The sequence below is a fragment of the Budorcas taxicolor genome, chromosome 11 (genome assembly GCF_023091745.1).
Source record: "Budorcas taxicolor isolate Tak-1 chromosome 11, Takin1.1, whole genome shotgun sequence".
NCBI classification, from domain to species: Eukaryota; Metazoa; Chordata; class Mammalia; order Artiodactyla; family Bovidae; genus Budorcas; species Budorcas taxicolor.
The window spans coordinates 60,198,723-60,214,415 of NC_068920.1; the positions used below are offsets into that span (position 1 = coordinate 60,198,723).

Sequence of the window (15,693 nt, forward strand, 5' to 3'; positions counted from 1 at the left end):
GCTGACCTTCAACACCCACTGAAAAAAGTTCAATACATACTTGATTGCATGTATTCTTCCTTGCCAGACTCACATATATACTGATCTTCCCCCTGCTTCTTTGGAGCATTTTCTCAGAGTTATCTGAGGTACTGTCTCCTGGGCTATAGTTCTCGTCTTGACCCAAATAACACTTAACTTGCAACTCTCACATAGTGCCTTTTAAGTTGATTTCCATTACATTGGAGGCAGTTGGTAACATAATCAGGGACAGTGTTTCTACTGTGACAGATGCTGAGTTTGCACTGCATGAGGAATGGAACGGAGAGAAGGCTCTAATTGGGAAAAACCTTGATAACGAGTATAAGGTCCTTTCAAAGACCTTGCCACCTCCCTTTCCCACACAACCACCCAAGGGGTTGCAGGAGAAGGCGGCGTTGTCTCTACTGCACACCGATGGACACTTGGCCTCCGAGAGAACAAAGTGACCGGCTCAAGAAGACTGGAGGAAGGCTCACAGGACTGGTTCCTGTCTGGCCCTTGCTGCTGGCTGCATGACTGACTCACGATGCCCTAATCCTTACTTCTCCTTTCTACTCAGAAAGATGAAAAAAAGGAGTGGAGCAGGAGTTGGCAGAAAAGCAAAGAAAAGGATAAAGAAAAGAAGAAAGAAAGGGAAGAGGTGGGAAGAGAGGGAAAGAAGGAAGAAAGGGAGGGAAAAACAGCTCCCCAGGCAGACTTAGTCTCAACCTGAAGGTCAAGAGCATTTCAGGTGTTTGTTTATTTCGCTCACCCTCCCCAGCTCGGTCCCAGCCCAGCTAAAGAGAATGACCCAACCTGTTTCTCCCTGCTTTCTCTTCCCCAGGCTTTTTTTTTTTTCTCTTTGCTACTAAGAGCCACTTACATAAGTAATCTGAGTTTACACAAAAGCCAACTTGAAAGGCTATGTATCAGTTCCCGATCAGAAGACCGGACAACACTTTGTCAGGGATCAGGTCCTCCGAAAGTTAGAGCTTTTAGATATTCCAATGTGGCCGAGAGAAGAATGCAGTGGTTCTGACTGTCTCGGTTAGGGGACTACAAGTGTCAACAGCAAGGGTTGTTGTTTAGTCGCTAAGTCATGTCTGACTCTTTGCAACCCCAAAGACTGAAGCCCTCCAGGCTCCTCTGTCCATGGGATTTCCCAGGCAAGAGTACTGGAGTGGAGTGCCATTCCCTGCTCCAGGGGCTCTTCCCACCCCAGGGTTCAAACCCGCATCTCCTGCACTGGCAGGCGGATTGTTCACCACTGAGCCACCTGGGAAGCCCCCTGATGAAGAATAGTCCGGCTGTATTCTCCTCTTGTGAAAAGGAGGTGGCGAGAGGTGTTCTGCCATCACATCCCATTTGCCCAAGGCCCTGGTGCATCGCTGTGGGGTTGGGCAAAGTTAATTTCTCTGCCACGTCTCAGGAAAAGCTGGAAGCCATGGCTTTCTCTCTACAGCAGAATTGACCCTGTAGAATTGACCCTGGCTTCCCAGACCTTCACAGGCCACACGGCATGTCCTGAGCACACTGGACAGGATTTGGCGGGGGGCCGAGGGCATTCGATGACTTATTCATTACATATTTGTTTACATTATGTAATTAAAATTAGAAATACAAAACACAAAGCATGTTACTTAAGATATGTGACATTAAATGTGTATGAAACCCCCAAGTACGTTTTCAATTTGCTTACTTTATTTAACAGATTCGAACATGTCTTTTTTTTTTTTTTGGCCACCTGGCTCTTGTGGGTCTTAGTTCCCTGACCAGGGACTGAACTCTTGCCCCCTAGAGTGGAAGTGCAGAGTCCTTACCACTGGACCACTAGGGAAGTTGCCATGAACACACCTTTTTAACTTGGGTTTTTTTGCTTGAACTCGTCAGTTGGTTCATGATTTCCCCAAAGCATGTTTCCGTTACTTTTAAAATCCCTATTGCATGGAAAAGACATTCTCGATAGTCATCGCCAACAGGAAACTTTATTTGCACAAGCAGATGATACAAAATCTTTTATTGATTTTCAAATAACCATTCAAAAATTTCCAACAGGTAGAAATTATCTTGACAGGTTCTAACAGCCTTTTGTTTATTTTTCCCTTCACTGATGAAATGTAGTGCTGGCATTTCTCACAGCAGTGCAGACTCCTTTCCACTCCCCAGAACTTTCTGGTCTGGAGCATTTCACAGTAACAATAGGGTCAGCTGGCCCTGGAGACTGGGGCACCTGGGCTGGCAGCTGGGGTGAGGACCCAGGCTAGGAGGGCCACAGGCTGCTTTCTGCAGGCTGTAGTGGCTCGCGGGAAGCTATTCACGAGTGAAACAGGCCTGAGGATGCCAGAGGGCTTGGCCTGCCCGGCTGCTACGGGCGCTGGAAGGATCACCACTGAAAGTGATCACACCAGTTGACTGCTTTACTAGCAGAGTACGTTAACCTTCTCTTGCCTCATCTGCCCACGTGTGAAATGGAGATAACAGTAGTACCTACCTGGTCTTCCCTGGTGGCTCGGTAGTGAAGAAGCCTCCTGCCAGCGCAGGAGACGCAAGTTCAATCCCTTGGTCAGGAAGATCCCCTGTAGACGGAAACAGCAACCCACTCCAATATTCTTGCCTGGGAAATTCCATGGACAGAGGAGCCTGGTGGGCTACAGCCCATGGGTTCTCGGAAGAGTCAATCAGACCTGAGCAACTAAACAACAACAAACAATGCCTGGTAGGGTCACTATGAGGATTAAATGACTCCTGCCCTGGCCACATGGTAAGTGCTGTCCATGTGTTTGTTACCCTGGGGGAGGGCATGGCAACCCACTCCAGTATTCTTGCTTGGAGAATCGCATGGACACAGGAGCCTGGTGGGCTACAGACCATGGGGCCAAAAAGAGTCAGCCACAACTGAAGTGACTTAGCATGCACGCATGCATGTGTTTGTTAAAAGGTCAAGAAGCTCTGGAACAGACTCCCCAGATCACACGCTTGAGCCAGCCCGAAACAGATCCCTTGGTTCTGAAGTCTGGCTCCCGCCCTCTCCAGACAGGGGCCATAGAGGACCCTCAACCTTTCCAGCCTCGGTTTCCCAACCCACGGGTGATGATGCCACTGCTACCCATGTTAGTGACGTGCAGATTAAGGTAGTTTTCATAAAGTGCTTGAGACATAAGACGTGCTCAGCCAGCAATGACTGTTATGACCCAGCGGAGCTGGGATGTGAACTGAGGGGTCCTGAGCTCTAAGCTTGTTTCCTGTTCACTGCCCACATCTCCCTCCCACGAGTCATGCCTTCCCACAGAAAACTGCTTTACCTCTTGGACTCATCTATGATTTTCTTTTTTTCAGCAGAGCTGCATGGCAAGCGGGATCACAGTGTCCTGCTCAGGGATGGGACCTGTGTCCTCTGCAATGGAAGTGTGCAGTCCTAACCACTGGACCACCAGAGAAGTCTCTTATGATTTATTTTAAATCTTTCCACGCAGATGGTATTTTTCAACCCTCTAATATTGCTTGCTTTTCATCTCTGGGCTCTCTGGAGGGTTTTTCCGTACCTTTCTTTGGCTGTACTGGGTCTGTGCTGCTGCGCTTGGGCTTTCTCCAGTTGTGGCGCATGGGCTGTAGAGCGCGATGGCTCAGTAGCTGCCATACGCTGGCCTCTCGAGTTGCAGTACCCAAGCTTAGTTGCCCTGCGGCATGTGGGATCGTAGTTCCCTGACCAGGGATTAAACCCACATTCTCTGCATAGCAAGGTGGATTTTTAACCAGTGGACCACCGCTGAAGTCTCTTCCATATCTTTAAAAAACATTATCAAGCGTGGTCAGAGCAACTGCATCAAGGGCCTGGCATCAAGAGAAGTCCTTTGCAAAGGCACTGAGGCAGCCAGTGACCATATTCTCCCAAGTCTCAAGTAAGTACCACACATTCTTCCTCACTCATATTTTATTAGGAAGCCAATCAGAGAATTCATTAGTTATAAAACTTTAAACATGAATCACTCTTACCAAATACATGATTCAGGTGGGAACACAAGATTTTTCTTAAGACCAGGAGCAACGGCAAATAGGGTATTTCATTTTACAAATATTTAATAGTCATGAAAAAGACAAAAAACTTAAAAAAAAAAAAAAATTTGTGCCAATGTTAACATCCAGGAACTGCCATAGAGATGAGGCTGTTAGGGCTTAAATGTTACTATCTGCTAGAAAAGTGACATGATACAAGTCATCTTTTATTAAAATAGAATATCTTTGTCTCTTTCCACCATATACATATAGATACTATCTCTTTAAATAAATATATATTATGTACTTTAAACAATGATGACTTACTTGACAGCATTCACATGGTGCTTTCCAGCTGGGGCACTTACTTGTTAAGGAAGGCAAATACAAAAAAAAAAAACCAAGGGTCTTCAAAGTAGGAACTTCCAGGGTTTGGGAGTAGTATCTCAGCTCTCCTCACATGAGGAGTTCTGAGCCTTCCGAGGAGTCATCAGCAAATAAAAGTTCATCCGGCCCTGAGGTCCCCAAGGGCAACGTGCTGGACTGGGACCAAGAGACCCCATTCCTCACCAGTGTGTCCTCCGGTAGAACCCGGTTCTTTTCCGCTGTTCCTGTGGTGGGGGAAGCCATAGCTGGCTCTTCCCATCCTTCATTGCCCCCATTCAGGATGTACCGTCCCTCCTGAGGTCTGTGCTCATGAACTTCTGCTGTGACCACGCTGATGGTGGCGCTGGGCATGCAGGAAGCAATGATGGAGTTGGGATCGATGCTCAAGTCCAGCTGAGTCAGTGCCGAGCCCTGGGCCCGGCCCTCTCCGCTCTCTGGAAGCTGTGTGTTGACATAAATGACATCAGCTTTGTCCCCAGCCACAGGCAGACTCTCCAAGAGCTTTTCTAGCTGCAGTCTCAGCACTGAAAAGGTGGGGCGGTCCAGGGGCTCAGCTCTCCAGCACGAGTGCATGATTTCATACCTGGAAGTGAAGAAGAGCACGTGACCTCCCCAGCACAGCACCCAGAGCCCACATGCCAACCATCCGGTTGTCCCACTCAGGAGGGAATGGAGGGGCTTGGGGATGGAGGTAAGAGTGAGGGTCAGTGTCCTGGCTCCACCCTCACCATCCTTCCAGGCCCTGCGAGCCTCGAGGAATGAAGTCGAGAGGTGGGCTAGGGTGGACAGGTGTGTGAGCCGTGAGGGCAGTGCTATGACAGCAGCAGGTGAGCCCTGGCCTCAGACAGCCCTTGATCTGGGGTGGCTGCAGCTTCGGGCATGTGTGGGGCTGCTGCGTCTTGGCCGTCTGCTGCTGCCCCATGAAGCAGACAGGCACGGCCACTCACAGACACGGGGACCCCTGCTCTTGCCCGTGACCTCTACCTTCTCCAGTAAAACGAATGACTGACCATAGTATTTACTAACAGCTGTCATTTAAGGTACTTTTAGACATGTTAGCTTGGCAGCAACACACGTCCCCACACAAGTACTGTTAAACTCATTTTATAGACAAGTCTCCAGAGAGGGTGATGCTTGGCCCTTCCTAGTTTGAGGGGGAAACTGACCCACATTGAGGAGTGTCTGGTGCCCCAGACCATGTTCTTAACCACTGAGCTGCCCCGCCTGCCATGGGTCAGACCCTCAGGCGTCTGGCTTCTACTCTCTGGGCAAATGGGGGACCATGGAAAGATTGTGTTTAGCAGCATTTTCATGATCAGATGATAATTTTAAGAAAAGTAGGTTTGGATGCCACCCAAAGGATATGAAAAGAGGAAGACAGGAGAAAGGATAGCCCGTGCACTCTTGCAGGAAAGCGGGCCCTGAACTGCTCATTCATTTACATGCTCTGTGATGCCACTGTGCCTAGGTTCCCACAAGTGTGACCGCTCTAGGCCCTGCCCAGCCCTGGGCTTCTGTGGTTTGATAGCACAAGCAGACCCTGTTTTATTGCATTCCCCGCCCCCCCCCCCCAGGCATAAACCCATGCTCCTTCTAGCATTTCATTTTATCACACTTCAAGATACCGTGTTTTTTACAAATTAAAAATTTTTATTGACTTATTTGGTTGCACTGGGTCTTAGCTGTGGCACAAAGATTTCCAATCTTCGTGGCAGCACATGGGATCTTTAGTTGTGGCATGCAGGACCTAGTTCCCTGACCAAGGATCAAACCCAGACCCTTTGCATTGGGAGCACGGAGTCTTGGCCACTGAACTGCAAGGGAAGTCCCTGTTTTTCACAAATTGAAGGTTTTGGCAACCCCGTGGTGAGCAAGTCTGTCGGTGCCATTTTCCCAACAGCATTAGACTGTGTCACAGTCCAGTAATTCTCACAATATTTCAAACTATTTCATTATTAATGTTTGTTAGGGTGACCTGTGATTCAGTGTTCTTTGATGTCACTATTATAATATTTTTGAGATGCCGCAAACTGCCCATGGAAGACGGCAGATTTAATCAATGGATGTTGCGTGTGTTCTGATGGCTCTGCCCACTGGCTATTCTTCGGTCCTGTTCCCTCTCCTTGGACCTCTCTCTTCTGAGAGATTGTTACTTCTGAGATATAACAATATTGAAATTAACCTATTAATAACCATGCAACGGCCCCTAAGTGTTCAAGCGCAAGGAAGAGTCACACGTCTCTCGCTTTAAATCAAAAGCTAGACATGATTAAACTTAGTGAGGAAGGCATGTCAAGAATGAAAGCCAAGACAGGCCAGAAGCCTCTTGGACCAAACAGTTAGCCAAGTTGTGAAAGCAAAGGAAAAATTCTTGACGGAAACTGAAAGTGCTGCTCCAGGGAATGCACGAATGATGAGAAAGCGAAACAGCCTTATTGCTGATAGGGAAGAGTTTCAGTGGTCTGGACAGAAAATCAAACCAGCCACAGCATTCCCTTAAGCCAAAACCAAATTCAGAGCAAGGCCCTAACTCTCTTCAATTCTATGAAGGCTGAGAGGTGAGGAAGGTGCAGAAGAAAAGTGTGAAACTAACCTGAGGTTTTAGGAAAGAAGCCGTCTCTATAATATAGAAGTGCAGAGTGAAGCAGCAGTGTTACGCAGAAGCTAATTACACGGAAGATGTAGCTCGGATAATGAAGGAAGGTGACAGCCCAAACAACAGATTTTCAGAGTTGACAAAATAGTCCTGATTGGAAGAAGATGCCATCCAGGACTTTCATAGCCAGAGTGCAGAAATCAAAGCTTCAAAGCTTCAAGGGACAGACTGACTCTCTTGTTTGGAACTAATGCAATTAGCAGATGACTTTAAGTGGAAACCAGTGTCTTTTTTTTTTTTTACCATTTCAAAAGTCCTGGGGCCCTGGAGAATTACCCTAAATCTGCTCTGCCTGTGCTCTATAAAGAGAACAACAAAGCCTGGATCACAAATCTGTTTATAGCATGGTTTACTGAATATTTTCAGCCCACTGTTGAGATCAATTGCTCAGAGAAATAGACTCCTTTAAAAATAATGCTGCTCATTGACAATGTACCTGATCACCCATGAGCTCTGATGGAGACGTACGAGATTTATGCTATTTTCTGCCGGCTAACACAATATCATACTGTAGTCCATGGATCAAGGAGTAATTTAGATTTTCAAATCTTATTACTCAAGAAATATATTCTGTAACAGCTATAGGTGCTGTGGATAGAGATTTCTTTGATGAATCTGAGCAAAGTAAATTGAAAACATTCTTGAAAAGATTCAGTATTCTATTGATAGATGCCATTAGAACATTTGTAATTCATGGTAAGAGGTCAAAATATCATCATATGTAGGAGTTTGAAAGAAGCTGATTCCAACCATCATGGATGACTTTGAGGGTCAAGGCTTCAGTTGAGGAAGAAATTGCTCCAGTACTTTGACCACCTGATTTGAAGAGCCAACTAACTGGAAAAGACCCTGATGCTGGGAAAGATTGACGGCAGGGTGAGAACAGGGTGGCAGAGGATGAGATGATTAGACAGCATCACCGACTCAATGGACATGAGTTTGAGCAAGCTCTGGGGGATGGTGAAGGATGGGGGAGCCTGGTGTGCTGCAGTCCACGAGGTTGCAAAGAGTCGGAACAACAACAGCAATACCAGCACCACCAACAACAAATTTGATAAAGCAGCAGCAGGATTTGAGAGGACTGCCTCCACGTTTGAAGGAGGTTCTCCTGTGGGATAAATGGTATCAAAGAGCATCGCCTGTTACAGAGAAATTGTTCATGAAAGGAAGAGTCGATCGATCATCTTATTTTAAGAATTCACCACGGCCACCCCAACCTTCATCAGCCACCACCCTGATCAGCCAATAGCCACCACCATCAAGGCCAGAGCCTCCACCAGCAAAAAGATTATGACTTGAGGAAGGCTCTGATGATGGTTAGCATTTTTTAGCAATCAAGTGTTTTAAAAATTAAGATATGTACATCATTTTTTTAGACATAATGCTATTGCATACTTAGACTACAGTGTAACTTTTATATGCACTGGGAAACCAAAAAGTCCTGTGACTCACCATACTGCAGTACTCTGGGGCTGAACCCACGATAGCCGGGAGGTGGGCCTGTACTGGGGGGAGGGATGGCCGGAGCACCCTGAACCATACCTGCCGGCTGATGGGACACAGCAGGAAAAGGAAGAACGGCTTCAGGTGTCACCTTGGAGCGGGGGACAGTGACAGTGCTAATCACAGCAGCTGCAGCTGGGAGGCCGTGAGTTCAGTTTGGGAATGTCGCCTGGAGGTGACGGGGAGCAGGGCCTGTAGCCTGGGCATTCGGAGGCAGGGGTGATGCCACGAGAAGAGACGGCAGCAGGGAGCAGGGCTCCAAGTGCACCCCGCTACGTGCATCTCTGCGTTTCTCAGACTTGACCGGAAAAGGACTGTGCACATGTTCTGCGTGCTCAGTCATACCCAACTCTTTGTGATCCCTTGGACTATAGCCCACTAGGCTCCTCTGTCCGTGGGATTTCCTGGCAAGAATAACTGCAGTGGTTGCCATTTCCTTCTCTGGGGGATCTTCCCGATTCAGGGATGGAACCTGGGTCTCCTGCGTTGCAGGCAGTTTCTTTACCACTGAGCCACCAGGGAAGCTATAACATGACTGAGGGGCAACCAAACACAGGGGTCAACTTGTCTCCACTAAGTTTAGACAGCAAACAGAGATGTTCAGAAGGATCTGCCTCATTTTTATTAAGAATTTTTTTTTTTTCTTTTTGGCCTCAGCACATGGCATGAGGAACTTCCCTGACCAGGGGTCAAACCTGTGCCCCTGCACTAGAAGCCCAGAGTCGCAACCAGTGCACCACCAGGGAAGTATCAGCAGGGCCTGCCTCATTTTTAAGAGAAAAGGCCCCAGATTTTGAAACACAGAGGCTTCTCTGGCCCAGCATCCAGACTCTAGACGGGACCTGGGAAGCAGGCCTGGTTCACCAGAGCCTCTGCAAGCCCACAGTGGCGTGAGGGGCAGTCTGGGCACAGAGACCACAGAGTCGCTGCTTTATCCGGCTTCCCAGCCACCCGGCATTGCTGAGACTGAGGCTCTTTCACCTACAAAATCTCTCAGAAAACCGACTCAGCCTTCCTTCGCCTTGGCTCTACATGAATCATCTGAGACCACAGTGTGACACAGCGTAGACCTTGCTAAGACCTCACAGTCAGCTTCTCCTGGAGCACAAGAGAAGCCAAGAGAGAAGCAGCCACAAAATGCCCTATTCAATATTGCTTCATGGAAAGGGCTTCCTCATTTGCAGAAGCAAACATTTCATTCACGTGGCCATTGCAGAAACGACCGTGAAACCCCAGATCTAATTAAATTAGGATTTCATGATTTTCTTTTAAAGGGCTTGGGTTTTCTGTGTCTGTTCTAAATTTTATGGGTTTACAACCATAATCACCACCACCACCCCCAAGCAGAGTAAGGCTCTGATCAAAAAAGCTTCCTTTTGTTTGGCTAAGATGGGACGTTGGAGGCCCACGAGCAAACTGACAGGGGACTTCTCAGGGGTGTGAGAAAGCAGAGCCAGCGTGCGAGTGTGAGTATGTCTGTGTGGGGGGCTGTCCTGCACAGGCCCACCTGCCCTAGCAGCCCGGCAAGGCATTCCATGATAGAGCCCACGCAGGTACCTGGTCCCGAAAAGTTCTTGTTAAACATGGTGAGAATGCCCCTCTCCTTGGATCCACAGGAAATTATTTTTATAAAATCTGCAAAGGGGCTTCCCTGGTGGTCCAGTGGTTAAGAATCTACCTGCCAATGCAGGAACACGGGTTAGATCCTGGTTGGAGAACTAAGATACTGCGGGGTAGCTAAACTCATGGGCCACAAGAAGCCCACACACGGCAAGGACGATCCCGTGCGTCACAACTACTGAGCCTGAGCTCTCCAGCCCGTGCTCCACAAGGGCAGAAGCCACCACAGTGAGCAGCCTGAGAGCTGCGATGAAGAGTTGTCCCCACTCATAAAGCCAACCTTTCGTGAAAAGAGAGCAGTGAATCATCCAAGTACCCCATGCATTGTGAAGTCAACCTGTGTCTCGTAGGATTTACAGTCCTCCGTCATACCCATGGCAGATTGTTTTCCAAAGCCCAGTGGACACCAAACACTACAGATGCTCAAGTCCCTTACCCTTGGCTCTCTTTACCTGTGGGTTCTGCCTCCACCCACACAGAAGGCCAACTGAGTTTCCTAGAGGTGATTACAGGTGTTGAGGGCACGTGTGGGCTCACCGGAGATGAGCACACGCCACCTACCCCCACGAGCGGCTTCTGGTCCCAGTGTCTGTGACTGTCACCCTCTGCCCACGCCCCCCTGTAAGCGGCCCCAGCCCAGTGGCCGTGTGTCCCCAGGTCTTTGCCGGCTGACCCAAGATGGAGAGCAACTGACTCACAATTCATCCAGGCAATCCTCGGGCTGCTTCAGCCGGTGGCCGTGGAAAAGATAGTCATATATCTCGTGGTTCTGGACTCCGGGGTAGGGGGTCATTCCTCGTGTGGCTATTTCCCACATGGTCACGCCAAAGGCCCACTGAGGACAAAGCGACAACGTGAGGGCTCAAGTCTTTGCAGAAAGGCTGAATGGACTTCTTCACTGAGAAAGGCCATTTCCTCAGAGCCCTGGCGACGGCACACAGAGCTGACAAAGACGTTAGGGACACGCCGCTCTCCCAACGCGGCAGTGACACGGGTTGGAACGGCACAGCTCCCCATTCCTACTAGAGCTGTCTGGGAAATGAGACAAAGGCAGGCTAGGCTTCTGTCACATCACTGCTCTGTTTAACGTTCTCTTCCTACCGGTGTTGGCAAGGGTTTTCTTCTGCGTGTGGGCTCAGTGCTGTCCAGCTCTTTGTGACCCCAGGGACTGTAGCCCACGAGGCTCCTCTGCCCATGGAATTCTCCAGGCAAGGATACTGGAGTGGGTTGCCATTTCCTCCTCCAGGGGATCTTCCCAGCCCCAGGATCAAACCCACATTTCCTGCATTGGAAGGCAGGTTCTTTACCACTGAGCCACCTGGAAAGCCCTGTTTTCTTTTCCCAAATCTCTGGTTAAGGTTATCTGTCGTTACACAGCACCTTTTATACAGCGTCTTGGTTCAAACAGCTACTGGATGAATTCATTTAATTTAATGTAAATCTGAAATATCTTAGTCACTATATTGTAGCAGAGGAAAGTGGGGATAAATGAAGGGCCTTTGCATGTCAGGCTACTTCACCAGAATCTAGTGTCCCACCTAGAATTAAAGCATCAAGCAATAAATAAAAGAGAAGGGTGAGCCTGCCCCAATCCTCAGTTCATCAAAGAGTAACTGGTCCTGTGGCCCCAGCTGAGGTCATTTCTTTCAACTTGCCTTCATCTTTGCAATGCGAGGCCCCGAATCAAAGCTCTGAACATACCACATCACTTTTACTGGTGTAGACTCGGTCTGCGAGACTCTCTATGGCGATCCATTTCACAGGCATCTTCGCGATGCGGCCCTGGCGGTAGTAATCACCGCTGTAGATCTTCTTAGAGAGGCCAAAGTCCGCCACGCAGACAGTCATGTCATCTCGCAACCTACAGAGAGAGACAGAGTGAGTTCACATCCTCAGCGACATCAGAGGCAAAGCCTTAAATCCCAGGTCCGCACCCAATGCAGCTGAAAACATTCAGGATAAGTACAAAAAATGGGCTTCCCCAGTGGATCAGCGGTAAAGTATCTGCCTGGAATGCAGGAGACACAGGTTCAATCAGGAAGACTCCTTGGAGGAGGAAATGGCAACCCCCTCCAGTATTCTTGCCTGGGAAATCTCATAGACAGAGAAGCCAGGTGGGCTACAGTCCATGGGGTCACAAAGAGTCAGACACGACTGAGTGACTGAACATCAACAATGGCTACTGAAGTCGATTGGAGAGGGGGAAGCTGCCGTTCAAAGTTCTTGTATAAGCCCTTATCTCTTCGCTGCAGAAGGAAAGTTTTGGTGTAGTCAGGACAAAACTGCTTCACAAGACAGCATCATGAAAACTCAGGGACAGAACTGTTATTATGCTGCTCATGACTGTCTTCATGATTGCAGTTTAGTCCCCAAGTTGTGCCTGACTCTGTGTCTCCATGGACTGTAGCCCGCTAGGCTCCTCTGTCCGTGGGATTTCTCAGGCATGATGAGTTGACTTATATGTAATTCTGGATCCAAAAAACCTGATGGCAGTCGGGGAGGGTCCCAAAGTCACAGCTAGGACTCCGAGTTGCATGAGAGTGTGAAAATAAAGTAGTCATATATACACACTACTATATAAAAAACGTAACTAATAGGGACCTACTGCCTAGCATAGAGAACTCTACTCAATATTCTGTCATGACCTATACGGGAAAATAATGTAAAAAAAGTGGGTATATGAGTGTATGTACAACTGATTCACTTTGCTGTACACCTGAAACTAAAACAACATTGTAACTCAACCAGACTCCAGTAAAGGATTTTTTTAAAAAGTCACAGGGTAAAGGTTTGGAAGCCAACCAGACTCTTGGAGGCAGAGATAGTGAAAATCCTCAAGCAGAAAACCCAGTTGTATCTCAGGGTGGTAGAAATTCCGTCTCCAGGGCCAGCCGCGCTGTCCCTCTCCCAAATCCAGCCCTCCTCTGTATTTTAACAGCAACGTGCCACCCAGCACTCCTACCAATATCTAACCAGTGTCTACCACCACGAGGCCCCAACCGCCTCCAGGACGAACCAGGACTCTTACATGCAGTTCCGAGCAGCTAAATCCCGGTGAAGAAAGTTCCTGTTGCTCAGATACTCCATTCCCTGGGCAATGTCCACCATGAACTTCAGCAGGGTCTGCAGGGGGATATGCTAGGGGGTGGAAGACATGAGGAGAGAGACTGTTATTATTATTTGGTTGTGTTGTGCAGCTTGAAGCTAGTTGCTCAGTTATGTCGGACTCTTTGAGACCCCATGGACTACAGCCCACCAAGCTTCTCCATTCATGGGATTTTCTAGGCAAGAACACTGGAATGGGATGCCATTTCCTTCTTCAGAGAATCTTCTTCAGTGGCTCAGATGGTAAAGAATCCACCTGCAATGCAGGAGACCCAGGTTCAATTCCTGGGTCGGGAAGATCCCCTGGAGAAGGGAATGGCTACCCACTCCAGTATTCTTGCCTGGGGGATTCCGTGGACAGAGAAGCCTTGTGGGCTACAGTCCACGGAGTCAGAAAGAGTCAGACATGACTGAGTGGCACAGAGACTGAACACAGGCCATGGCAGTGAAAGTGCCAAGTCCTAACTGCTGCAATTCCTGACAGATTATTTTTTTAAAAGGAAACCGAGTTATTTCCCTTTGAGGGGGAAAATGATGGCTTTATTTCTTAGAAGTGTGGCCATGAAACAAGGAAATTTCCATATCACTAACGTCGGTGGCTCAGTGGTACAGAAGTTGCCTGCTAATGCAGGAGATGCAGGACACGAGGGTTTGCTCCCTGGGTCAGGAAGATTCCCTGGAAGAGGACATGGCAACCCACTCCAGTATTCTTGCCTGGAGAATCCCATGGACAGAGGAGCCTGGTGGGCTGCAGCCAATGGGGTCACAAAAAGTCAAACACGACTCAAGAGACTGAGCATGCATGCAACCTCACAAATGAGGTTTTTAAAAGGGATGAAGACACACAGACAAAATCAACAAACCCTAAAACGTCTTGCAAATATCATATTTTATTGTTTCTTTAGAAGTATGGACAGTGAGTAATAGTCTTTTCACAAGTCATAAGGTCAAATGGGATCCTTGTGTCCTTCTGAGCGGCAGTGGGACCAACAGGGGAAAGGAGGGGAGGCCTGGTTTCAGTTGGGGAGGGTGAGGGGGGAAGGTCTAGGGTTTGGATGGCAAAAAGCGCTCTGAGAAGTAGCTGTTTCCAATTATGCACCCACATCTGCTATCATTTCACTTTAAAATGTTTTGAAAGATACTTTTCTTTTTCGGGACAGAAAGTAGGACAGTCTTTACTCCTTATCATAGGACCAAAGAACCACAAGTAAGGATTTAGGAATTTTCATTTTTATTTCTCTAGGGGGCCTTTCTTTAAGTTTGAACAGTCTAGTGTGTATTTTTTTCCCCTAGGTTGTAAAAATCAAACCAGACTGTGTGTTAGAAAATCTACCGTGTTGGGATTAATTATGAGGGTGATGATTCAGCAAGACTTCTGTGTAGTAATCCAAGGTTTTAGTGCAATCGGAGCCCTAAAGAGAAGGGTTCACAAGTTCACAGAACTCATAATGAGTCCATCCTTGATACATTCTCCCCCAGGGGGCTGGACTCCCATGACTTACTCTCTACGGCACCTGAGCCTTCTGAAGTGGTGCTGATGAGGACACTGGATCTTTTAGAAACTGACTTATTTCGGCTGTGCCAGCTCTTTGTTCCAGCACTGGGATCTTTAGCTGTGTCATGTAGGACCTAGCTCCCTGACTAGGGTTTGAACCCAGGCCCCCCGCACGGGGAGCGTGAAGCCTTAGCTATAGGACCACCAGGAAAGTCCCAAGACACTGAATTTTCAATGATTTATATTTCCCAACTAAGACACACATCAATAATAGACTGTATAACAAAATGCTTTCATTATCCTTTACCCTTAAAGAAAATGTAAGCAAATCAGGCATGAAACCTTATGCCTCTATTCTGTCTATTTGGGGCATTTGGTTTTCTATATTCTAATTTCTAGGAAAGGATTTGGGTGCTAAGAAATATCGAATCTGCTGACATCTGTGAAAGGATAATGAATATCAGGTGCTATTGATTTGTGTCATTTTTTCCCCAAGCACAACTACATTATTCCTGCAGACTGTGACCAAAGGTCATGTAAAAGATGAATGTGGAGCAAAACTACTAAATGAGTTCACTAAGGCCACCAGATACTAGGTTGACATACAAAACTCAAGTGCATTTCTATGCCCTAAACAATGAACTGTCCAAAAATGAAATTAAGAAAACATCTACAAAAGAATTAACAAAATACTTAGGAAGAAATTCAACAAAAGAAGTGCAAAACGTATACTCTGACAACTATAAAGCAAAATAATTAAATTAGTTCTAAATTAATAGAGAAGCGTCCAGTGTCCATGGATCAGAAGACCAGGGGTGCTAGTAACGCAAAGAACAGTGTGGCACCAAGTCCTGCAGAGAAAGCATCTTCGCGTGACTGAGACCACTCCAGAAGGAACAGAAGGCACCTATTCCCAGGGACCTGACTGACAAGG

The 15,693-nt window shown here is 47.6% G+C and overlaps 1 protein-coding gene across 1 annotated transcript in view; it reads right to left on the reverse strand.

Annotated features, from left to right (window-relative positions):
• Positions 1-4,018: 4,018 nt before the first annotated feature.
• MERTK (MER proto-oncogene, tyrosine kinase) overlaps positions 4,019-15,693 on the reverse strand; it is a 117,414-nt gene continuing 105,739 nt past the window's right edge. The window contains exons 16-19 of the mRNA XM_052648805.1: positions 13,188-13,297; positions 11,861-12,020; positions 10,858-10,994; positions 4,019-4,963 (exon numbers count right to left, since the gene is read on the reverse strand). Coding sequence (XP_052504765.1) covers positions 4,450-4,963; positions 10,858-10,994; positions 11,861-12,020; positions 13,188-13,297 — 921 coding nt within the window. The 3' untranslated portion in view covers positions 4,019-4,449. The remainder of the gene's footprint in view (positions 4,964-10,857; positions 10,995-11,860; positions 12,021-13,187; positions 13,298-15,693) is intronic.